We start from the raw sequence: 26,667 nt of genomic DNA on the forward strand, positions 1-26,667 counted from the left end.
ATACGCAACGCGCGCTCGTGGAATAATTGTTAATTAGTCACTATGGACAGAATGCGTGGACATCATTTATTATTCATAACCGCTAGAGCATCAGCACGTCTGAACGCGACCTCGCTTTGATGAGCCCTCAATTAGAGAAGAATGGGCTAAAATTGCCACACCAGGCTACGTAAAACTTACTTTTCTAATTTTTAGAAGTGCTTGCTTCTAAATCAGCCCACAGCTTTTTGTGTTTGTCTATAATACCACTTTAACGTATTGTAGTCAATGGTTTACAATCCGTGTAAATCTTCTACATTCGTGGCCACCGTAGTTCAGTGTATTGAGCAACGGTGTATTTGTATTTTCCATGAATTTTGAGACTGTTCTAGTACAAACTAAGACTTGAAATAAAGTGGACTATTTCCCTACATTTTCTTACTCTCGTTTTACGATTCCAGTATGGAAAAATGTTAGATCTACAAAAGGAAATACTTTAACGTTGTTGATAAAGTCATGAGAGATGTTAATTACGATTGAACCCTGTGAAAACGAAATAATTGAAATGTTTACTTAGCAAAAAGTGTATTTCACTCTGAGTCAATGCAATGTTGATGTCAGTTCAAAACAGCGTGAATGAATCCCCATTGACCTTTCAAAATCTCCGTCACAACTCGGCAGTTTTCGTAAAAACAATAAACATGCCCCGAAGCCACGAAGTCAGCGTTTTGTATTTTGCGGTTATAATTCCTTTTAATCAGTGGTCATCTTTTCAAAAACATCACATCTGTTGGCTTTTAGTAGCTAATATCAATCACTTTTTTTTTCATAACCTAGAAGGTAAGTGTTAACATATTGGCGAAAAGTAATTTTGTGTACAATTCACCAATTATGCATTTTTTTACAAACCATGTTTTCGGCGAATCCGAGATAGCGAATTGGGTTCACAGTCGTACACTGTACTTGGGAGAACTGTTCGCGTTTTACAAATATCAGTGGGCTCGCTTTGCGCTGAATGTGAAGCATTTGTTTGTATTTTATACTTTATTCTGAAACAAATTCGTAAAATAAGCGTTACCAGAGTCCCTCGTTTTCCAGACACTGCCGATCGAAATGATTTCAATACATTTCGCACGTTTCATTTTGTGCTTTAGATGTTTTGAAAATCTGTACACTAGAAGGTATGTCAGATCAAAGGTAATAACGATTTTCAATCCTGTCTTTTTGACATATATGATCGATAATGAGTTGAATGAAAGTTTCGTTTGCCTTTGTTCATGGCAGGTCGCTCGAAAACCACCTATATGCAAATTTATTTCACTTTTCGCATTTTCTGACTCGCTCTTCGGTTTCCAGATGTACATGTTTTACTTCACTCAAGGCACCGCACGGTTCTCTCTGGGGAGAACGTGATCATGAGTATTCTTTTAAACCAAGATCTTTGTTTCTCTTCACAGTAGGGTAAGAAAATACCGAATCTATATTATTTGAGAGAGGTTAAACTTTCACCGCTTCCTTTCATCTGCGCCACTGTATTTGTTTTGGTTAAATTCAAAAGCTTTACGTGCCTACATAAAGTTGGTTGATAATTCATTTACAATGACTACTGACCTGTTTAGTCTATCAGATCTACGTTTTTAACAACATCTTAATTTATATGGTGCAGTGCTATTGAGATAAGTTCTGTAACAAAAATGCGGAAATACATTTTGTGGTTTTTCTCTATGATGCAAAATAGTTTCTAGCGATGCACGCGTTCTCGAATCTTTGATCATAATTCTCGAATTCTTGGTCAAGAACATTCTTTTATGTACTTTGAGCAAGTCACTTGTCGCTTCAGAGCATAGGGTAGATAAGCATAACAAATAACTCAGCGGGCTAGCTTAAACATCTACACATCAGTTCGTCATTTGTTTCGGTTTAAAACATCCTATTTGCTAGTTTATGTTTTTGGAGCAAGATTGCATTGACTTTTATGTTGGAAAGAGCGGTGTCGCTGAGTCAAAATTTTTCTACACCAGTATCGGTGGTCCAGAATAATCTTCTGTTGAAATCCCGACGTTAAATAGCGCTGAGATTTACAGTGAAACCGAAACTAAAGCTGTTTTACCAGTGTTACGATTTTTATTGCTCTTTAAGTTTCAATTATAAACGAATTGCGTCCCGGAAAAAAATTAAAAATCTTAATAGACAATTTGACAGATCTTTGAAAAGTCCACGAACGCAAATGGCAAAATGTGTCTAAACTTACGAGTCTTCGAATCCTCATAAATCCAACAGAAAATATTGAAAACATCTTTTAATAACAAAGACGTTTCCATATCAATGAATTTACGCCCTGTTCAACTGCAGGCTGCTAAAGTTCACTTCTTTCCTTTTGTCTCATCACAAACGTGATTTTATATATATTTTATGATTTTATATCTGGCTCAAGGCATTTATAAATTCTCTCCATTTTATTTCAACAAACGCGAATGTTTTGATCGGTAACTTGACTTTATATTCGATAAGGCCGAGAAATATTACTCCATAATGCGATAAGAATTATTCAAACAGCGCGTAGCTTCTCACTTGCCACCACAGGCCAAACAGACAAATCGCCTCCCTCCCCTCCCCCCCCCCCACATCGGCTGTATTTGAGAGTCATACCTGTATAAGCTTCGTGACATGTTCAAAATACCTGAGAAGCGTTTGCACTCTTGGGTAAAAAAAAGTTAATGCCTAAATGTCTCTATGCAAAAGAAAAAAAAAAAAGAGCTGGGAAATACTGAAGTGGTGAGAATTTCAAATAAACTGTTTTTATTTTGTTGCTTTTCTAGGGACAAAAAAATTCTCATTTTAAAAACTCCATACACCTTCATCAAAACGTTTGTTATTTGGTAATAATATCTTTCCGAGCTATAATTGAAAAAGATTGATGGAAATTCATTGCGGCCAAAAAACGACGAAGATTTGGCACAGTTTTTCATGGAACGAGGCGCTTTGCATAGTAACCGACGCACATGAGATCGAAGTGCGCATGCGTCAGGTTCCAATTTGGCTGGATTTTCACGTATTGCTGTTTCACCATTGGCTTTCTTAATTGTAAGGGAGACACTTTGATTGGGCTCGAACCGTTTCAAGGTCCTTGTGTTGTGTTGTGTTGTGTTGTGGAGAAGACACTTTGCCCTCACAGTCCCTCTCTCCACGCAGGAGAATAAATAGGCTCTGGCAAACGTTCAGAATAACTTTAAGAATTGCGAATGTGGGGAGAGGTACCTGTTAGGAACTAGCGTCGCGATCAGTCGACGAAGCAGTAATTTTGGTTTCTTCGTGCTGTAGAAACTCAGAAAAGCTCCAACATCCATACCAGCAAGTCTCATATACGGAAGTTGAGACATTTTTCTTTTTCCTATTAAATAGACCAACGTTAATCAATGGAAACGAAAAAGAACAGACCACCAGACCTGTCATTAAAACCAGAGAGAGAGGGAAAGAGGAACGAAAATACAGGACCACCAGATTGCAACGCCAACATCCAATCGTTAAAGGAAATGGATAAACTCGGAAGTCTCAAAGTGCCAATAAGCCCTTTATCCAAGAGATGGTTCAGAAAGCAATTTGGTATACGCAAAGATGGATCACAACTTCAAGATGGGTCGAAACCGCAGACACCAATAAATACTACAACGTTTCAGAAGAGTCGTCGTCGGTCAAGCTCGTTACCAGACCTCGCCGCAATGTTAGATGCCGCTAGTTTGAAGAGGCATGCGTCACTCAAAACGCGGTCACCTGGTCCTACAAGAGTGATGCCTTTGAGAAAGGAGCCTATTCTTACTGAATGATAAACTGTAGGATTTAATGATTTTTTAATCTTTTTAGATGATGATTATTTTTTTTTGAAAGCTCTTAAAAAATGATCTCTTCGATTGGGAAATTTGAGAACTGGGCTTGCTATAAATTCAATGTTTCTGCTTTTCTCGTATATCCCGAGCGACACTGTTGCTTATTTCAGATCACCTTCCTCCGTGCTAAAACTCACGAACGACAAGGTTGGTCAATTCAGATCACCTGACAGTGCCTTGCATATTATGAGTGACGAGATTGGTCAATTCAATTTTCCTGCCTTTGTCTCACATACTACGATTGGTCGATCAAATTTACTCGACCACTCCTTAAATGTTACCAGAGACATGATTGGTTACTTCAACCTACCTTGTCTATCTTTGATATGATTGGTTGACCAAACACGATAGAGTGCGAAGTACGTTTCTTGTCGAAGAAGCAGACGCTGTTTTAAAGTAATCGTAAATCTACATCTTACAGTACAAATGTAAGATAACGAAACTGAGAAATAGTGAAATTCCATCTTCAATCCAACGTTGAAACGTACCATGAGAAGTGTTATTGTTATTCATTAAAAACGTTAAGTAAAAATTTTTAACATAACGCGATTTTTTTACATTCTATTTTAAACAAATTCCATTCTCAACTTTTTTTTAAGCTTGACATTTTTAATGCTTTGAGACGTTTATTCTAACTTTTTGTCAATGACCTTTACTCATCTCTGCATAAATAAACTTAAACAGGACCAAAATATGTTTTTGCGCGTGCGTTTTCGATAATGTTTACATGATTTGAATAATGTGGGAGGTGCTTTGTCCCAGTTCTGAGTATTTTACAATCCGGATCCAGAAGGAAATCCAGACCATAGCCGGTTATCGTTTTTGTTTTGTGTTCCGAGGCAAGCAACTTAACACACATAGTGTACCTCTCCACTCTAGAATAGTGAACTATAGAGGTAATCCTGACAAAATAGTAGGGAGTATTGTCACAATCGGGGGACTAACACGCCATCCAGAGGATGTATAAATACTCCTAGCCGCTTCTATATGCTACAGAAAACAGGATAAGCTCTGGCAGAGGGAGACTTTAGGATCTCTTTTCGGACGTGATACTGTTTTGCACAGTCAAACATTTATTTTCCACGCTCGTATGATTAAAATAGCGAGAATTCATTACTCCGAATTAATACATTATTGCAAGAACCTCGTCGCTGTCATATGATGTGCTCGTTTCCTTGGAAATTGCCCGCCTGCTTTCCTTTGTCTGTTGTAGTTGTTGTATTTGTCTTTCACGCAGCCGATGATATGTTTGAGAAAAATTACGATGAAATGCTTCCAATGATTCAGCGATGTCCTGCTTCATGATTCTACATCTGCAGGTTCCTGAAATTAAGTGATATTGTTACGAACCAAGCAGCCGGTCAGCCAGTCAGTCAGCCAGACGGCCAAGCAGTCAGCCAGACCGTCAGCCAGGCAGCTAGACAGTCAGCCAGACAGAGAGCCAGTCAGTAAGTCAGTCATTCAGCCAGTCATTCAGCCAGTCAGTCAGCCAGACGGCCAGGCAGTCAGCCAGACCGTCAGCCAGACAGTCAGCCAGACCGTCAGCCAGACAGCTAGACAGTCAGCCAGACAGACAGCCAGTCAGTAAGTCAGCCAGACGGCCAGTCATTCAGCCAGTCAGTCAGCCAGACAGCTAGACAGTCAGCCAGACCGTCAGCCAGACAGACAGCCAGTCAGTAAGTCAGTCATTCAGCCAGTCATTCAGCCAGACAGTCAGCCAGACAGACAGCCAGTCAGTAAGTCAGCCATTCAGCCAGTCATTCAGCCAGTCAGTCAGCCAGACGGCAAGGCAGTCAGTCAGACCGTCAGCCAGACAGCTAGACAGTCAGCCAGACAGACAGCCAGTCAGTAAGTCAGTCATTCAGCCAGTCAGTCAGCCAGACGGCCAGGAAGTCAGCCAGACCGTCAGCCAGACCGTTAGCCAGACCGTCAGGCAGACAGCTAGACAGTCAGCCAGACAGACAGCTAGTCAGTTAGTCAGTCATTCAGCCAGTCTGTCAGCCAGTCATCTAGTCAGTCAGTCAATCATTCTTGGTCAAGCCTATATACCAGTCATTCAGTTTGCCTCTTGGAAGTCCGTCAGTTACTTTGTCCTACTGTCCGTCCGTCTCGCCCAATTCTTGTCCCAATTCCTCTATCCCTTCATTAATTTCTCTGTGGACTTTTCCATCGAACACCAATAATACTACTGACCTACATAACAAAATGCATACCTTTGCTAGCTCTTTTACAGCATAACCTATAACAGAAGGCCTGGTAAAACAGACCACACGTGACAGCAAGTAGTAACAGTCCAACACTGATCACCATCGTGTTCAGGAAATAAGGACTACTGGGTTCAAAGAAAACTGCTGATGTAGACTCAGTCTAGAAATTGAAATAAAAAAGGAGTGAAAACAATGTGATCGCAAGGGGTTGGTTTTACAAAATTCCTTCAGACCACACTCCTTTTAAGTTTGTTATAAACTTCCTAACTTTTCTTTTAATTTAAAAGTTAACTGTGTGAATGAAGTCGTTTTCATTCGAGTGTCGAAAGTGATCTATGACTGCTTTGGTATCTATGATATTTAGATAGGCTGGCCCAGTTCAGCTCAAAGCTGGTTTAAATGGAGGCCTGTATAAACAATGACAAGGCCAGACCACAACACCGGGAGCTACGTTCCCTACTCTTTGCGATATATGTGTGGGTTCTTTAACGTCCCCTGCTAATCGGTACAGAGAAGGCGCAGGAGGCGGGCCTACGGTTTCTCGTCCCTATCTCAGAAGAGTAGAGTACCTAACCATTTGCAGATAACACAGAAAAGGCGGTACAATCTCCTCAGTTATTCTAAGATACTGAGTGTTGGTCCGGTCTGAGGCTCGAACCCTCAACCTCCCACACGGCAGTTCGGCGCTCTAAAGCATGAGTTAACCAGTCAGCGGTTTTTAAGTTTTGCTAAACATCCGTCGCTCTGTGATTGGTCCTGTAAACTCGCACCACCTTTAATTTCAACCAATCAGACTAAAAAATAAAACCAATCTGGATTCGAACACTTGCGTTTTCCCGCCTTTTATGCAGTGTGCCTGTTTTTACTTTGAGTTCTAATTGGGGATCGACGACGTCATCCATCGCTTAGATTGGCAGTTGCGATTACTTTGATTATGTTTGTACTGTGGATTTTCGACTTGCTCAAATAAAAACTGTTCTATGTGCGAATATTACCTCTTTGGACTCCTCTGTTCCCTTTTCGTCCTGTTTCAAAAATTGTGCCTCTACGTTGTTCGTTTTTATCAGATTTTTCAACTCTTTTGCAAGGTTAACTCCTTCACCTTGGAGAAGAATACCATGCACTATTTCCCCCTCTAGAAATTCTGAGACATGGAACCAGGAGCCGTTAAACAGATCTTTTCTCTTCACTGGAACGTACATATCAAGTAATACTGAACTTATGTTACCACTTCTCAATGCTTCAACCATGGAGTTTAAGTCCGTGAAAACAGATCCTGCAAGATTCAAAGGTGAGTCATCTGATTTGTGGTTTGAAAGGTCCAGTATTCAGGTCGCGAAGTCTGTTACTCACCGATGGCTAATTTGTTGGGAAATTTTTTAACGGCCACTTGGTGTGAGGACGAGTTGGAAACCACTGCAACCTGGAGTAGAAACATTTTCTGATCATTTCACGGTTGACGTCACTCAGTTTGTTGTTCAGTACAAAGCGTTAGTTTAGTCTTTCAGTAACAACTTTCAGACAAGTCACGCAATGCTCCGATCAAAACCAACTAGAAATGTGACGTGCCAAGCCTAACTCATTAACCCATTACAACATCACACCAGTATGCATGTTCTCTACTCCATTCTCTGTACATTTCCTAAAGTGCTGACAAGGGGAATTTGTTTAACAATCAAGAGCTTCTTAGCTTTAGCTGGTGATCATTTCCATAATTGTTGAGACTTAAATGATTAATTTAGGAGTGAAAGTGTAAATGAATATTAGCATCAATTACCTTGCCGCCACCAAATGAGCTTAGACCATTTGCATCCATTTGAATCCTAATTACTGTCACAGTCAGTAAAGAGGTCAATGTTCCATGGAACAGAGTGAAAATTACGAGTCCGATTAGAAACCAGACTATCGAGAATACCTTGGCTGGGACGGACTGGGGACAGCGGTCACCATATCTGTTCAAAATAGGTTAAATATTGAATGGTGAGAACAAACAAGAAAAACAGTAAGAATTAAGTGGCAAGACCAAACACTGCCTCTTGGGTCTCAGGCGAGTGGATCAAATAATGTTATCACCATATTTTGAGGTCTTATGTGATGTACGACTGAAAGATACACGGCGAAATGGAATCAGTTTGTTTCATTTTATAAACAGAAAGAAAATTAAATGTGAAAAAAATTGCAAAATTTCGTCTGCATTCGCTCAATAGATCGAGCTATTTTCCAAGATTTTTTTATAGCTAAGAACTTGGTCTCTTTTTCTCGCATCCCTTCCCTCGTAAAAAGCCCCTGCCAACTTTTTCCGAAGCCTTCAACAGCTAAATTTTATGAAAATTGCAAACATTTTGAAAACTGTGCGCCATGACCTCTCTACTACCATAGATCATACGCAACGTAACATCACAGAGAGCAGAGTAATCTCCCTATCGGTTAAAATCATCAATTGTAATGTTCTGTAAAACCAGCATTGTGTGCGACGTTACGATCTGAAAGAGGAAAAGTTATGCTCACAAACTCACCCAACTGTTGACATGGTGATAAAAGACCACCAAAAGCCCGCACCAGCTCCCTTAAAAAATGTCCGTGGGAAATGCTCCGGATTAGTTTTCGAGTCCTAAATGACATTAGGCGAATAATACCATGTATGAGTACAGAATTTCGATCACAGAAGCAGCAGCTAATGAGATTTTGCGCTAGCTCTCTCGAAGAGGCGAGTTGCAATCTGGAGTCGAGCCGTTGGTAACTCTTAACAACTACACTGTCTTCATTTAAGAGAAGAAATGGGTACCGTAAATCTGTCACGGAAGCCATTCGTGGACAAAGTAGTGGAGAAGGGGTGGGGGGAGGGGGTGGTGGAGGTGAGGCATGCCCGAGGCGGTCTGGCATCCACCCAGCAGAGACCATCAAAATACCTGGACCTTTCGTGGCATCCACCCAGCAGAGACCATCAAAATACCGGGACCTTTCGTGAAACCGAGAAAGCTTCATCACGATGGGACCTGTGGCCCCCTCGGCTTACCTTTATGAATTAAACAATAAAAACGAAAAATCGTACCAGAATCCAAATGATTATTCCCGCTAAAAGAGCCGTCAGCAAAGCCAATACACAAACAGGCCAAGAGTCAAAGATGGAGGTGGTTAATAGTTTTGTAAATGTGGGAATGGGACAGTCTCTTCTTTTCACGACAACAAACCCTGGAAAAGATATCGCTGGAACAAACTTGCTATAGGCCGTGTCACCAATAGTCTGGGTCCTTGTTACTGGAAAGGAAACTTGGTTGTCCTGTGTGATGTTAGAAGATACCAATTTGGTGTGCCTGTGTGCAACGCATGTACCACACGTGCTTATTACCAGGTCATGAATGACTCGGGTGAGCGAGACCGGTCCTAATGAGTCTAAGGAGTTTGGAACCAAGGAGACACTTAGTTTCTCGCTACATCGACAAGTTTCTGTGGAGAGAGGAAGATTTTTGGAATCGCAGTGAATAATATTTTAGGTATTAAAAAAGAGCTGATAACGAGGTGATTTAAATGTATACGATATCACCATTCTCGTAAGGCGTTCTGTGAATGGATAATCATACACTGTGCAACCAGTCATGAGTGCTAGGCAAGCGGAATCATGGGAAAAAGAAAGAATAAAGCAAGCGCTTTTTGCATTCCCTTTCCATGTCCCCATCCTTTCTTACGAGCCAAATGTTTTCTTCGTAAAAGACCCTTCAGGAAATGAGTAGCATATTGTTTATAAATACCTGCATATAAGGGCTCACTGAACTCTTCCACTCCCTTGGATGTCACGAGAGCCACTTCAATCTTATACGTGGTGTAAGTCATCAGACCAGTGAGAGTCACTTCAGAAGCACCGGCGCAGACCGTCATCGTATAATTTGGTTCTGAAAGTAAGTCAGGAACTGGTTCACCTCCTCTGCTTACAGCCTGATAGCTGATGTAAAAACCCTCCAATTTTCCAGCCGCTTTCTTTTCTGCAACATTCTGTAGATTGACTCTAATCGAAGATGAACTCATTGACTTTGTGGTGTAAGTCATGGGTGGAATATTCCTCTTACCTCCCCCTGAACCTAGAAGGATACGAACATATAGAGTGCGATAACATATATATCAACTTGAAAGTGGATAAGCACCATCAATAAAAAAAAATTTCAGTGACGAGAAGAAATTCCCCAATTGGGCTTAGCTCCAAATGTAACTCCCAACAAGTGATTGCCAGACTCAAGGATTATGGTTTCCCAGCCGGAATAAAGCTGTATGTATCGTGCAAGTGGGTCAGTATTTATAAGAGTAGAATTATAAAAGGGGCATACTATGTACATCCATAAAAACATTTGAATAAAGGGTGAAAGTTTCTAAAGAAACTGTGGTGCTGCGTCGGTGGGGGTAACAAGGTAATTGGTTATATCAACTAAGTTGATATAACCAATTACGTTAGCGTTAGCCCTAACCAATTGCGTTAGCCCTTCCCTGACGAAGGGCTAACGCTCGAAACGTCAGCTTTTTTATTCGTTACGGTGGCCAATTTACTATATCAACTTGGTTGATATAACCAATTACATAAAAACATTTGACACCGGACTGATTATTCACAGTTTCCTTGTGATGATCATTGTTACAAGGGGAAGTTTTTCCAAACTTACGTTGGTCTCTTAATCCCAAAGTCTTCAGCAGTGCGTACTGCTGCGAAACAATTGATCCAAATACTGAATATCAGAAATAGCCTAGAGAAAATAGCGAGAGATAAAAACACTTACCAGTGGGGACTTTAATGATTGTGCAATCACTCAAAATGCCAAATCCATCTATGCTCAAAGCAGCCATGTGGATGCACGTGTCGTCGGAGAAGCTAACATTTTTTAGCAGAAGAGGCGAGGAACAAGAGGCTACAAACCTGATGGTGTTATATTCAGAACCGTTTATAATTATGGCGTATCCCACAATCTCGACCTCCCCTTCTCTTTCCGGTACTGCATTCCAAGATAAGTTGACAGTGCTACCATCAGAGCTGAAGGCAGAGATGTTGGAAGGAGCCAGTGATGGTACTGCGAGTTGAAAACGTGGCAAATCAACTTAATGGTGTTTACATCCCTCTGTTTTGGACATGAAATACTGGTACTTATTACCTGAGAGTACATGTAACTTTCTTTCCTTACAATAAACAATATATGAAATTCCCGGAACCTCTCCAGCTGATTTGAAGAGAAGTAGATCAAGCGATATTAACACTCAATTTTATTTATGACATCTCTTTGTTTCCGACATGAAATACTGGTACTTATTACCTGAGAGTACATATAACTTTCTTTCCTTACAATAAGCAATATACGAAATTCCCGGAACCTCTGATTTGTAAAAGAGTAGATCAAGCGAAATTAGCACTCAATTTTATTTATGTGGATTGCCTTATTTTAAAGAACTTTGTTCTGAAACTTGTACATGTTCTATTGTTATAAACGTGGCGTTTCTCTTTATTTTCTCTCCTTCATTTCTTCCTTTTCTCTTTTTAAAATCTCAATAATCTTCTGTCTGTTTCTATCCCTCCAAAAGACAGTTTTGGTGTCAGGAGTAGGACCACAACTGCGATATGGCATGGTTATCGCTCGTTTCACGGTTTCCCGGACTTTGAAAGAGAAAAATACAGAGATAGTCCCATTTTAGGCAATACAATGATTTTTCTAACGCCCTTCGAAAAATGAGACGCTGCAAAACAGGCGGAAAATCTGCTTCTAAAGCAATATCTTCATTACTTACCACCCATTGCAGTCAAAGCGTATAGACAGTCACTCATATTTCCATCGCCCTTCTCTGTGAAGGCAAATACTTGCACGCAATAATTAGTGAACCTCGTCAAACCATTTACTTCAAGTGAAGAGAAATTGAAAGGTACGTCGAACAAATGACGTTCTTCTCGAAACTCAGCAGCGTCAGCAAACAGAATTCTGTACCCCAGTATCACTCCGTTCTCGTGGCCTTCAGGGACTGGTTTCCAGCTTACTTTGATAGAAACAGGAGAGGTACCATGGGCTGTAATCCCTTCCGGTGGTAGGTCGGGTACTGTAAGAGTAAAGATTTTTTTAATCAACATGAGTATATATTACGTAGTTATCATCATTATATATGTCTTATTAACGAAGCGCGAGGGCCGCACTGGGAGAATATCGGCCCGAGGTATTGGCAGTACGGACCGAGCGCAGCGTGGTCCGTACAAAAACGACCTAGGGCCGATATTCTTCCAGTACGGTCCCGAGCAAGCTTTGTTAATAAGAGATTTATCACACGACTGAAGTTCAAAGGGACACAAGTGCGGTATCATTCGGGACCATTCGGGACCATTCGGGACAGTGCCCGGTCCAATACTGAGAGAATATTGACCGGCAATAGAGCATTTTGATTAGTTGATTTTAGTTATTGGCCCTCTGACTTCCCGAGTCGTGTAATAATTAGTATTACTTGTTTTCTCTAAACAGCTGTGCCACAGTTTCTAATTAAGCCTGAATAGCTCACTTTCCAAAATATTTGTGTGCGATCTGTGTTAAATTTTTTTTCTCCAGCTTTTCATCGGCGCCTTTTCTAGGAAAAGTTTCCCCATATGTTCTATTGTTGAATTATGAAATGACTTAGAAGCTGCAAGCACCCTGATTGATCAAAAGTCTATCGTTTCTTACACTGGTAAACTCCAAATGGTTTCGTGATTGTGGTCTGACCCTAAACTTGGATAAATGTAAACTCCTAGTGATTTAGTAGAACTGGATATTGATGGTTTTCAAGTCAAAGCCACCGATTAATGTGGAACTCTTAGGGGTTGTAATTGACAATAAGTCAAATTTTAAGAGTCATATATCTTAGTTAATTAAAAAAGTAGGTAAACAAATTGATGTACTTAGTCGATTCAAACACATTCTTTCGTTTTCGTCAAAGATACGTATATATAGGGCATTTATCATGCCTCACTTTAGTTATTGTAGTTCCATTTGGAATAGCTGTCTCAAAGAAGATAGTGACCGATTAGAGAGATTGCATGAGAGGGCCCTTAGATACGTGTTTAATGACTTTTCCAACGGATATGATAGTCTATGTTATAAGATTGGTTACTCATTAAGTTGTAGACGGAAACAAGATACGCTTTTAATAATTTTTAAAGCCCTCTATAACAAGATGCCTCAGTATATTCAATCTTAATTTCAAGTAAGAGAAAATAAGAAAAACCTTAGGGGCAAAAACAAACTTGTTTTACCTAAAGCTGGGACCACAACCTAAGGCCTTAAATCGACTTCTTACATTGCTGTTAAGGCTTGGGAATGCATCAATGGCCGGATTTGGCCCTTTCAGGAATGAGATAAGAAAACTGAGTAATTTGTCATTTTATATCATTATTTATATCTAGGCTTATATTTCTTTTTAAACTCTGTAATTTATAATCATATATTTTCCTGGGTATATTAGCATCTCTATTGCTAGAGGCCTAACAACCCTCATTTTCATCCGAGTTCAAATTAAGTCATCTATCTATCTATAGAAAACTGAGGCTTATTCTATAAAAGCAGTAGACAGCACGTTCCATCGATTTAGAGACGTAAAGTCCAATAGGGATGTTGGGAGAACAAGAAAAAGTTTTTAAAGCACGGGCTGAAGGCGAGTCATTTGCAAACTTTTCAAATGTTCTCCCAACATTCCGAGTGGGTTATTACTCCGGTAAAGAGATAGAAAGTGCGGTCTTTTGCTTAATTAAAGTGTGCCCCCAGGTACCTTGCCTAGGGACTAAAATGTTGTTTGAAAACCTTACAAAACTACGAACTCAAGGGCGCCTATGAACACGATAAGTTAAAGAGACAACGACAGCGGTCAATAACATCCGATAAAGACCTATCGCAAAGCGATAAATGCGATATCGGTTTTAAGTGCAATTGAAGGCGGAATTCACGAGTCAGGAAGTGGATTTTCCTTGAATCGCGTAACTGAATGAAATAAATAAATAGGAAACAGCAATAATATTGTTTGTTTTTATCCCGAGTGCGAAACAATATCACTTTACCTCGTTTTCAACCCGCAATTCCGCGCTAAGTACCTCGCTTCGTTAACCAATCATAATGCGAAATTAAATTTATTATGCGATTCGAACTAAAAAAACCGATGGGTAAAAAGGCATAGCTAAGAAATCATTCCCGTTTTGTTAACTTCTCGTATATTTAGGGAAATGCTACCCTTTTGAATGAATTATCTTTGTTTTTAAACGTTATCATAATTTAGGCGAATCGTTCACTGAAAACCCAAAGGAAACCATCGTATCATACTCAGGTTGCTCAAGTGGGAACTTAAAAAGTAATAATGTAACTGATGATAGAGGTTAAAACAAACCGTCATCATAACATTATGTTTAATGGCAGCATTCTTCATCTGCCATTTGAAGAGTAGGCAAGCTATCATGATTTTAACCCTGGTACCTTAGTGACCACCGTTTTCCTTTAAAAGCAATCTCAACTTCCAATTGATTATCGCGATTATGGCGGCTTCCGACTTTCACAGCCTTGTTCATTCATTTGATCGTTTGTTTGTTTCCTTGTTTGTTTTAATTTTCCATTCTTGAAGGAAAATGGAACTAAAATCATTCTAAACCATCTATTTTCTTTTTTCTTGAGAACTAAACATGGATTCGAAAACTATTTTTCGTTTTTATATAGGGGTCTTCAATGTGGACAAGAGAGACCGTGTCCAAGAACAATACTTACTATCCTGGTCTGTTCTAACAACAATAGGGCTACTGTCTGGTCCATCGCCTTTCGACGTCGACGCACATACTGTGATGTTGTAATTGACAAACTTTCTAAGACCTTTTAATTCCTTTTTACGGTCGATAGGACCAGCTTCAGCAAACCCATTAAGATTCTCTGTTTGCGAGCTGTAAGTAATGTTGTAACTCGTAATAATACCATTTTGATCAAATGCTGGAACATCACCCCACTCTACTAAGATGCTGGTTGAGCTGGTGTTATGTCCCGTCACATTTAAAGGAGCAGCAGTGGGTTCTGAAAGGAAAGTGCAAGAAACAGGCTTTAAAATATTTTAGAAGTAATGAAAAACAAAGAGTTGTAGCGAAGGCTCAACAGCACTCGAATATGAGTTTATTCCTGACAACCTAGTTGTTAATTAGGTCGTGCATTTGTCATGATTATATTCTTAAGAGATTTATTTTCGCCACCAGTGTGACATGGTCCATGCATATCCTATGCATAGAAATATTCAGCAACAGATCCATAGAGATAAGTTTATAGAGAAGATTCATGTAAAACTTCTCTAAGCAAGACACGGAAATTAGCTATTCAAGTCTTCAAAGTTAGCCCCTAGGCTAACTGGCGTGAAGACTTCAATTTTATTGCGCCTCATCATTAAGTGCCAGATCCCGTGCACACCTCTCGCCAGCTCAATAAACTTAACTCTTGCCGCGGTGCTAATGTAAAGGCCCTGCTCGCAAGCGACACTGATTAAGAGTGTTTTAGACCAATTGCCTCTTCCTGGCGTTTAATAAATAAAAGCAAGGCAGTATAAGCGGCGCAACGCTCATTTGACGAGGGCTTGAGTATCGTCCTGTCAAGATAAGGCTTCGGGTAATTATGAAAACTCAAAGCCTTGCAATAGCTAGCAAAAAGATCTTTGGTTTTAAAGGTAGAAATATTTCAACTTAATCATTCATTGGCAACCCGGAGGCCGAAACCATCGTATGATACTCGCGTTGCTCAAGTAGGAACTTATAAAATAGTGGTGCAACGGATGACGGAGATTAAAAAAAAACCACCGTCACAAATTCCTGTTTAATGATAGTATTCTTTATCTGTTTTGCTGCCATTTGAAGTGTGAGCAAGCTATATTATAATGTTAATCATGGTATCTTAGTGACCACCGTTTTTTTAAAAAACAATCTTCAAATCCCAATTTCAACATCCAATTGATTATCGTCATTATGGACAGCTTTGTTTATTCATTTGACTTTTTCTTTGTTTCCTTGTTTGTTTTAATTTTCCATTCTTGGAGGAAAATACAACTAAAATCATTCTATACCATTTATTTTTGTTTTTCATGAGAACAAAACATGGATTCGAAAACTATTTTTGGCTTTCATATATGAGTCTTCAATGTGGACAAGAGAGACCGTGTCCAAGAACAATACTTACTATCCTGGTCTGTTCTAACAACAATAGGGCTACTGTCTGGTCCATCGCCTTTCGAAGTCGACGCACGTACTGTGATATTGTAATTGACAAACTTTCTAAGACCTGTTAATTCCTTTTGACGGTCAATGGCAACAGCTTCAGAAAACGAAATAAGATTCACTGCTTGCGAGCTGTAGGTAATGATGTAACTCGTAATAATACCATTTTGATCAAATGCTGGAACATCACCCCACTCTACTAAGATGCTGGTTGAGCTGGTGTTATGTCCCGTCACATTTAAAGGAGCAGCAGTGGGTTCTGAAAGGAAAGTGCAAGAAACAGGCTTTAAAATATTTTAGAAGTAATGAAAAACAAGAGTTGTAGGCAAGGGTCAAAAGGACTCGGATATGAGGTTATTCTTGACATCTTCGTTGTTAATTAGGTCGTGTGTTTGTTATGATTATATACTAAGGGATTTATTTTCGCCACCAGTGTGACGTGGCCCTTGAATATCCTATGCAAAGAGATATTCAGCAACAGATCCATACATATAAGTTTATAGAAAAGACTCATGTGGAACTTCTCAAAGCGAGAAATGGGAATTAGCTATTTAAGCCTTCAAGGAAGCCCTACTAATTTTCCCTTCAATACTAAGGTCTCTTCGTCCACGTGTAAGTTTGAGGACTCGGGAACGCTAACTGGCGACAGGACTTCAGTTTTCTTGCACCTCATCATTAAGTGCCAGATCCTTTGCACACCTCTCGCCAGCTCGGTGAACTTAACTCTTTCCGGGGCGCTAATGTTGATGCCTCGCTTGCAAGCGACAATGATTCAGAGTATTTCAGACCAATAGCCTCTTCCCGGCGTTTAGTGAGTAAAAAGAACGCAGTATAAGCGGCGTGACGCTCATTTGACAAGGGTTTGAGTATTATCCTGTTAAGATAAGTCTTCGGGTAGTCTGAAAACTCAAATCCTTGCAATAGCTAACAAAAGGATCTTTGGTTTTAAAGGTAACCATATTTCAGCTTAATCATTCATTGGCAACCCAGAGGCCAAAACCATTGCATGATACTCGCGTTGTTCAAGCAGCACCTTATAAAATAGTGGTGCAACGGATGACAGATGTTAAAACAAACCACCTTCACAAAATCATGTTGAATGATAGTATTCTTTATCTGTTTTGCTGCTATTTGAAGTGTGAGCAAGCTATATTATAGTTTTAATCCTGGTATCTTAGTAACCACCGTTTTCTTTTAAAAACAATCTTGAAATCACAATTTCAACATCCAATTGATTATCGCCATTATAGACGGCTTAGTACTTTAACAGCTTTGTTTATTCATTTGACTTTTTCTTTGTTGCTTGTTTGTTTTAATTTTCCTTTCTTGGAGGAAAATGGAACTAAAATCATTCTATACCATCTATTCTCGTTTTTCTTGAGAACTAAACATGGATTCGAAAACTATTTTTGGCTTTCATATATGAGTCTTCAATGTGGACAAGAGAGACCGTGTCCAAGAACAATACTTACTATCCTGGTCTGTTCTAACAACAATAGGGCTACTGTCTGGTCCATTGCCTTTCGAAGTCGACGCACATACTGTGATGTTGTAATTGACAAACTTTCTAAGACCTGTTAATTCCTTTTTACGGTCAATGGGAGCAGCTTCAGCAAAACCATTAAGATTCTCTGTTTGCGAGCTGTAAGTAATGTTGTAACTCGTAATAATACCATTTTGATCAAATGCTGGAACATCACCCCACTCTACTAAGATGCTGGTTGAGCTGGTGTTATGTCCCGTCACATCTAAAGGAGCAGCAGTGGGTTCTGAAAGGAAAGTGCAAGAAAAAGGCTTTAAAATATTTTAGAAGTAATGAAAAACAAAGAGTTGTAGCAAAGGCGCGACAGGACTCGGCTATGAGCTTATTCGTGACAGCTTAGTTGTTAATTAGGTCGTGTGTTTGTCATGATTATATGCTGGAATTTAATTTCGCCACCAGTGTGACGTGGCTCTTGAATATCCTGTGCAAAGAGATATTCAGCAACAGATCCATACACATAAGTTTATAGAGAAGATTCATGTGGAACTTCTCAAAGCGAGACACAGGAATTAGCTATTTAAGCCTTCAAGTAAGCCCTACTAATTTTCGCTTCAATACTAGGGTTTCTTCGCCCACGTGTAAGTTTGATGCCTTGGGAACACTAACTGGCGAGAGGACTTCAGTATTCTTGCACCTGATCATTAAGTGCCAGATCCCTTGCACAACTCTCGCCAGTTCGGTGAACTTAACTCTTGCCGTGGCGCTAATGTTAAGGCCCCGCCTGCAAGCGACACTGATTGAGAGTGTGTTAGACCAATAGCCTCTTCCCGGGGTTTAGTAGGTAAAAACAACGCAGTATAAGCGGCGTGACGTTCATTTGACAAGTATCGTCCTGTCAACATAAGGCTTTGGGTAATCTGAAAACTCAAAGCCTTGCAAGAGCTAACAAAAGGATCTTTGGTTTTAAAGGTAACCATATTTCAGCTTAATCATTCATTAGCAACCCAGAGGCCGAAACCATTGCATAATACCCGCGCTTCTTAAGTAGGAACTTTTAAAATAGTAGCGCAGTCGATGACGGAGGTTAAAACAAACCACTGTCACAAAATCCTGTTTAATGACAGCATTCTCTATCTGTCTTGCTGCCATTTGAAGTGTAAGCAAGCTATGATAATTTTAATCCTGGTATTTTAGTGACTACCGTTGTCTTTGAAAAGCAATCTTGAAATCACAATTTCAAAATCCAGTTGATTATTGCCATTATGGACGGCCTCCGAATTCAACAGTTTTGTTTATTCATTTCATTTTTTGTTTGTTTCCTTCTTTGTTTTAATTTTCCTTTACTTGGAGGAAAATGGAACTCAGAACATTCCATACCCTCTGCTTTTGTTTTTCTTGAGAACTAAACAGGAATTCGAAAGCTGTTTTTCGTTTTTGTATATGTCTTCAATGTGGAAAAGAGAGACCGTGTCCAAGAACAATACTTACTATCCTGGTCTGTTCTAACAACAATAGGGCTACTGTCTGGTCCATCGCCTTTCGAAGTCGACGCACGTACTGTGATGTTGTAATTGACAAACTTTCTAAGACCTGTTAATTCCTTTTGACGGTCAATGGGAGCAGCTTCAGCAAAACCATTAAGATTCTCTGTTTGCGAGCTGTAAGTAATGTTGTAACTCGTAATAATACCATTTTGATCAAATGCTGGAACATCACCCCACTCTACTAAAATGCTGGTTGAGCTGGTGTTATATCCCGTCACATCTAAAGGAGCAGCAGTGGGTTCTGAAAAGAAAGTGCAAGAAACAGGCTTTTAAATATTTTAGAAGTAATGAAAAACAAAGGGTTGTAGCGAAGGCTCAACAGGACTCGGTTATGAGCTTATTCCTTACAGCTTAGTTGTTAATTAGGTCGTGTGTTTGTCATGACTATATGCTAAAGGGATTTATTTTCGCCACCAGAGTGACGTGGCCCTTGAATATCCTGTGCAAAGGAATATTCAGCAACAGATCCATAGACATAAGTTTATAGAGAAGATTCATGTGGAACTTCTCAAAGCGAGACGCGGGAATTAGCTATTTTAGCCTGCAAGTAGGCCCTACAAATCAGCGCTTCAATGGTAGCGTTTCTTTGCCCACCTATAAGTTTGATGCCTTGGAACGCTAACTGGCGAGAGGACTTCAGTTTTCTTGCACCTGATCATTAAGTGCCAGATCCCTTGCACACCTCTCGCCAGCTCGATGAACTTAACTCTTTCCGCTACGCTAATGTTAAGGCCCCGCCCGCAGGTGACACTGATTGAGAGTGTGTTAGACCAATAGCCTCTTCCTGGCGTTTTGTAAGTAAAAGCAGCGCAGTATAAGCGGCGTGATGCTTATTGGACGAAGGTTTGGGAATCAACCTGTCTAGATAGGGCTTGAGGAAATTCTGAAAACTCAAAGCCTTGCAATAGCTAATAGGATAAAGAATCTTTGGTTATAGCTAAAGGATCTTTGGGTATAAAGGTAATCATATTTCAGCTTAATCATTCACTGATAAGCTAGAGGCCGATACCATCGCATGATACTCGCGCTGCTCAACAGGGAATTTATAAAATAATAGTGCAACGGATTACGGAGGTTAAAAGAAACTACCGTCACAAAATCCTGTTTAATGATAGTATTCTTTACTTAATTTTGTTGCATTTGAAGTGTAACGAGGCTCAAATAACTATAATCTTGATACCTTGGTGGTTAGCATTTTCCAGTTGAATGGTAAAAACAACATTGAAATTATAGTTTGAAAATCCATTTTTCTTTATTACTGCCATTAAGAACGGCACCCGACATTGTCAGTTTACATCTCTGTTTGTTTGTGTGTTTGTTTTTTTATTATCATTACTATTATTTTCCTCGCGTGGAGGAAAAAATGGAATTCAAATCACACCATGTCTTCACCTCTTTGATTTTCATAAGCCTTAAACACGGACTCGAAAATCGTTTTCGTATAAAAGCTTTATTGAACGCAATTTGTTCAACTATACCTGTAAATACCACCAAAATCACTATGGTTGCTTGAAGAAAGCGTCACTTACAGCACAAAAATGCACATTTGTTATAAAGAGCGAGAAAAATAAGGTAAAAAACCAAACAAACAAAAAAAACAAAGAAAAAAGCATAAATTTAAGCTGGTAAACTTGGAGAAAGAAGAGGAAATTCAGATCTGTTTTGTTTTGTGGAATAAACAAAATAGACCTTTAATAACTTGATGAAATTCTAAGTACTTTTTAAAAGCTTTAGATAATTAGACGTTAGAACTGATATTTCCGCACGTTTGAAAAACGGTTGACACTGAAGAACACCAATTATACATATTCATAAATTCAATCAAATACAAACATTATCAAACTGAGAGATTACTCACTATCCTGATCAGTTCTGACAATGATAGGATTACTGGCTGGTCCGTCTCCTTTCTTCGTAGATGCAAACACTCTGATGCAGTAGCTAACAAACTCTTTCAGATCTTTTAGAGTCTCTTGACGGACTGAATAATTCACTGTTATGCTGTCACTGTGATTCTCAGTCAGGGAATGATAAGTAATGTTGTAACTCATAATGGTACAATTCTCATCTAAAGCAAGAGCGTCATCCCACTCGACTCTGATGCTGGTTGATCTGGTGTTATGTCCTCTCACGTTCGAAGGAGCAGTAATAGGTACTGAAAGGAAAGGTCACGAAATAAGCTTTAAAATATTTTAGAAGTAATTCAAAGAAAATGTTGAAGAATTTGGCAAAGGATTTTTTCGAAACGAGAAGAAAGTAACCTCAAACGATTCGCATTTTGAATGGCGTCACTTTGTCAAGTGGTTTTCCCGTCCTTTCTACGCACGTGTTCTTAGCAACAGAACGCCCGATCCCAAAATTCCCTGTCATGCGAAGCTACAGTTGGCCCAGTTTAGACCTTCAAAGAGCATACATACCAACACTTGTGCATATGCGTAGTTTGCATTCTGAGATGACGGAAAGCATGTAAACATAAGTAGTGAAGTGGGAGACTAATACCGTATTCTTTTTCATTGGCAATATCACGCGTGCTTGTGTGGAGGGATCGAAAGCTGCTGCGTATGTTTCTTAAATACAACTCCTCATCTCTACTATGCGCGCGCGCGAGTTTACGTCATTACTAGTATTTGATGTATTTGATTTGTGAAATAAGTTCTTGGAAATAAAAAATCAATAGAGAAGCCTAGAGACAACCTCAACAATGCTCTTTTAAAGCCACTTCCTTTGTTCAGTTGTTTGGTTAGCTAGTTAAAGGCTGTGCGAAAAATCGTTCTCTGTTTCTCAGACTTCTTATTCAAGCAACATTCAAAGTGGCTGTCAGATATAAGATTAAGTGCGGCTTAGCCCACCATTAAGGTCTTTGTAACTCAGTCGCAAAAATTACCGCGTGGAATTCGAAGGTCTATAGCTGTCTATGGTTTGATTCCCCATGGGAACTCATCTTTTCTTTGTTCTGCGCTCGTGGTCAACCGAAAAAAAAAAATTATTATTTCATTCAGTTCAAATCGTTCAAGGATAGACTTGCGCATAATTTTAAGATTTCCATTGGCGAGTTTACCTTCTCCAAAAGGCATGACCTCACTGTTACATGTCCGTGACTGGCTTAACACATAACCATCAGTTGAATAGTTGAACATAACAGGGTGTGTGAGGCATGAGCGGTCACGGGTTTGCCTTCCATTAGGTCCACATGGTGTGCTACAAGGTGACCAGGCCTCCCACTCACCCGGATGTAGAGTATCGTAATACCCGTCTAAAGAAATAATGACGCAGTGAATTAGTTAACTGGTTTCAGTCAGGCCCTCTCATTTCTCAGAACTGGTCGACGGGGCTGGACGGGATCGCAAATTAGCCATGTCAAGTTTAATTCAAGCAGGCTGAGAGGTGTCCCATATAGCACTACTTTTAAGAAATCCGTCCGAGAGATTGAAAATTAAAATTTTAACCGCTAAATATAGCATTGAAAATATCCAGCTAAGGGACATCTTTTTAGACGGTAAGAATTCATCCAGGACTGAGTTGAAAAATAGTCTGCGTGTGTCACGAACTCTCTCGTGCTGAAGAGGGAAAATCATAGTAACGCATTGCTAAAAGAATTGTAAAATCGCACCTTGCAAAAATGTAAGGAGCCGAGATTTTCTTCGTTCGTTAAGATGTTGGAGCAATTAGCCCATAGTTTTTGCTATCGAATTTCTATATCAGAAGCACAAAATATAGTTTAAACACTACCCTTTTATCCATTTACGGACTCTTGCTGATGATTGAAACTAAAAACCCCATGTATCCCCAAGTTCTATGATTTTGTGACATGCGCAGACGTGTTCCATCTCTTTCTTCATACGGGACATATTCTACTCGCCTTCTTTATACGCAACCAACTGAGAAATGCTCATATTCGACGCGGTTTCTTCACCAGGACCTCTCGTCTTAAATATTAGGTGACCTTCGTCATCTGAATAATGAATAACTTCGAAGTAGTAGGCTCGTCCTTCGGTGAGGTTTACTGACAGCTCAGCTCTGAATTGAGAACATCATTAAACATGAAAACAAATTTTACCGCAATTGGCAGTAATGTCGTAATCTAGTTGGCCAATTTGCTGTTGTCGCTAAGAGTACACACGGCTGCGCCTCGCGGGTTCAAAACATTTCGAATACCGTGATGACGAATAAGTCGATAAGAGAACAGACTAGGCTGAACAGCTGCTGATTTGTTAAATTACATGTTTTCGTAGCAGAGAATGTTAGAGAGAGTTAAATCCAAGTTTACTCCGGAAGCATTAAAAACCAGCAGAGTTTGGCTAAAGCCGCAACAATAATTTATGGCTTTCATACAGAAAATACTAAAGCTGTTTCGGTCCGAGAGAACCAACGCATGCGCAGTTGCCAAGAGGAAGGGCAGTTTGTGTGATGTGGGGTGGGGTGGTGTGATGTTTTGTCACCGGTATCCAATTCTCGTGCGGCAATCAGAAGTGACTGACTTACTTGATAAATTGTGCTGTCGACATTCCAGCGCTGGAATTTCCTCCAACTAAATGAGTTGAGCTATTGTCCCCAGCCTCCATGAGAAACCATTCACAAGCCTTTTCGCACGAAAAATAAAACTCATACTCCCCTGTCATGGAACACACAAAGAAGCCCCGCCAGCGTCGACCAGTCTCTTCCTCATTTCCTTGGAAATTTAAAGACAAACGCGTTGGTGTCGCATTCTTGATAACATCTGGTTTGACCTCTTCTAATATGGCGAACTTTACATCCTCTAACGAATCGATATTGGAATCATTGCTCTTGTACCACTCTTCATAGAAGAGCCCTTTCATTGCTGTTCATCCACGGAAACAAATCAAAAAAGAAAATAGTTGTTTTAGCTTGGCAATTGAATAAAGCCTAAAGATATTAGACATTTGTAAAAATTTGGGACACAGTGCGGGGGTTGAAGGTCAATTGGGTCTTGAAAAGCGTACACATTTAAAAAGCATGATCACTGAACGATGAAACCCAATGGCCGTCAAATAGACGTTTCCTCTTATTGGTAGATTTATTTGATGGCAAGAATCGTGATTGACATTAATATTAATTCCATACATTGATTTGAAAGCGTTATGTTATTATGTTTCAAACTAGTTTTTAAGCAGAATCGAAATGAGAAAGAAGATGTTTTGTTATTACTTTTCTTTCTATAAATCTGCTTACCAGGGGAGTCTGCTAACCTGTAAAGTGAGACTTTGGTATCGACCCGCCACAGAAATCGAATGAAATGTTTCCTTGAAATGATCACACACTCACATAATCAATGCCTTTACTTTTATTTGGTACGACAAAATTTATTGAATTAGTGGTGAACAATCGAATAAAATGTATTTTAAAAAATTATACATGGAAAATATACATTTTCATGATGATTCATTTCTTTCAGGAAAGAGTGGATGGCTTCTATCATTTACTCTGTACAAATTTACTATGCGTAATTGTGGTTATCATGTACATATGTATATCCCGTACATATGTACTATAAGCCCCTTTGGTCTCATCGCTGGCTGCGAATCCTTTTTAGTTGTCAGTGTTTTTGCAATTGAGTGCATACATTAATGAATAATGATACGACCATCTGATGCTATCAGTTAGCAATTATTAAAACAATGAATACCTAAATGTAATGATACCTACAATGTGGTAAACATGAAACTTTGTAGAATGCAAAACAGCTTTGTCGATCTAATAGGAACGTTAACACCACCTGAAAACAAACATAATTTCATTTTGACTCGGTTTGATTTTAGCATAAAATCTATCAGCGTTCTATTACAAAGCTGCAATCTGATTGGCTGCACAACCCACTATCTATTCTCGGATATACAGTGAGTAGCTTAACAACGTGCGACTGAAAACAAAATCAAAAGAAAAAGGAACCTGTCTTGTTATTTGGACAAGTAATGAATTTATACTAAAGTTATTAGATTATTCGCCCTAAATTTCCATGCGTGATAGTTGGCTTGAGTTTTGCCCCCCATTAGCTACTCGACGATAGAAAATTCGAGCTCCTAATCTTATCGTTAGATAATCAATATTGTCAATAGAAAGCCAAGTGTTTTAGCTTATACCCAGCAGAAATGCAAACTTGTTTAATTAGTTATAATATCATCAGGAAGTCGTGACCAGAGCTTCAAATTATACAGCTGCCCGTTGCTTAGTGACTTGCCTTCCGATTTTTACCAAAATCAATCAATCAATCAACCTTTAGACCATTACCAATACAGCCCCAAACAGCACTGCAATAATCGAGATGCGGTAGAATCAATGATTTCTAAATTATAGTAACAAGGGTACTCTGGGGACACATCGGTCTTTGCCTTCTATGGGCAGCTAGTACTTTTGCAACTTTACCGACGACTTCGGAGATGTGAGCCTCCCACGAGAGTGTTTCATCAACATGGACGCCTAAGTATTTGTAACTATTGACTCTCTCAATTGAATGCCCCAGCTTCAAGAGAAATGTATGGATCGCTAGGGAGTAAAGAGATTTTGCGCCTCGTGCCTGTAAACAGACATTTAGTTTTGAGGACATTAAGACTTAGACGGTTAGAATCGAGCCATTGCTTCAGATTACCCAAATCATGAATCAAGGTTGAAAATAACTCATTAGGGTCTTTGGAGGCAAATATGATACATTTGTGTCATCAGCGTACATTCTCACGTCCCATGGGAGGTTACAGTTAGGGAGATCATTAATGGATAGAAGAAAAAGTAGGGGGCCAAGGATCGAACCTTGAGGCACCCCACTGACTTATGAAAATCGTCGCACATATATTCTAGAATTTTCTCCTCACGAAGAAACAAAACTCTGGTACGAAACACTTAAAAGAAAGGATGATTCTCACTTTTAAAGCATTTTTCGGCCGAAAATAAAATGATAATGCGACTCAGAAAGGGAATTTCGTGGAAGGCGTTAGATTATGCATGAACTAAGATACAGTATATGAGTTAGTTCGGCGAAAGAAAATTTGAAGTTATGTGTTACAGCTGAATACGATTTTTCAATGATTACATTACCTGGTAAATGAAAAAAAAAAGAGCAAAGAAAACTTACCAGAATCGCGAGGCCTCTCATGATATTTCCGTCTCAACACTTTTCAGTTTTTAAATATAAACACTTTTCAATTTTTATATATTTTTAAATATCTAGCAAGTTTTCTAACAAGTCTTCAGATATGCAGCTTCGCCGATATGACAAAGAAATTAAATAACCAGCTTCCACTTGAGTTTGAAGTTCTAGAATTTGTTCAGCCGTTAGATATTTCCAAAAATTTTACGGAGTTTGAATTAAAATATTTGTTGTTCCTTTCAACTTGTTTTGCTGGCC

General features: G+C 39.4%; 1 protein-coding gene across 3 annotated transcripts; it reads right to left on the reverse strand.

Annotated features, from left to right (window-relative positions):
- Positions 1-4,451: 4,451 nt before the first annotated feature.
- LOC111341679 (phosphatidylinositol phosphatase PTPRQ) lies at positions 4,452-26,644 on the reverse strand. Of its 3 annotated transcripts, XM_088737813.1 has the most exons (20): positions 26,395-26,644; positions 24,975-25,044; positions 23,793-24,129; positions 23,170-23,327; positions 22,369-22,563; positions 21,169-21,465; positions 19,255-19,551; positions 17,756-18,052; positions 16,246-16,542; positions 14,806-15,102; positions 11,831-12,133; positions 10,834-11,121; positions 9,820-10,146; positions 9,123-9,517; positions 8,587-8,681; positions 7,848-8,022; positions 7,424-7,493; positions 7,066-7,346; positions 6,077-6,230; positions 4,452-5,186 (listed from the first exon to the last, which is right to left on the reverse strand). In XM_088737813.1, exons 1-20 carry the CDS (start codon positions 26,413-26,415, stop codon positions 4,987-4,989), a joined length of 4,554 nt encoding a protein of 1,517 aa, XP_088593939.1. In that variant the 5' UTR covers positions 26,416-26,644; the 3' UTR covers positions 4,452-4,986. The 3 variants fall into 3 exon arrangements, with proteins under 3 accessions (XP_088593939.1, XP_088593941.1, XP_088593940.1); XM_088737815.1 differs by lacking the exon at positions 14,806-15,102 and having other exon boundaries at positions 26,395-26,567; XM_088737814.1 differs by lacking the exon at positions 26,395-26,644 and having other exon boundaries at positions 24,975-25,978.
- Positions 26,645-26,667: the final 23 nt, after the last annotated feature.

The sequence above is a fragment of the Stylophora pistillata genome, chromosome 11, assembly GCF_964205215.1.
Source record: "Stylophora pistillata chromosome 11, jaStyPist1.2, whole genome shotgun sequence".
NCBI classification, from domain to species: domain Eukaryota; kingdom Metazoa; phylum Cnidaria; class Anthozoa; order Scleractinia; family Pocilloporidae; genus Stylophora; species Stylophora pistillata.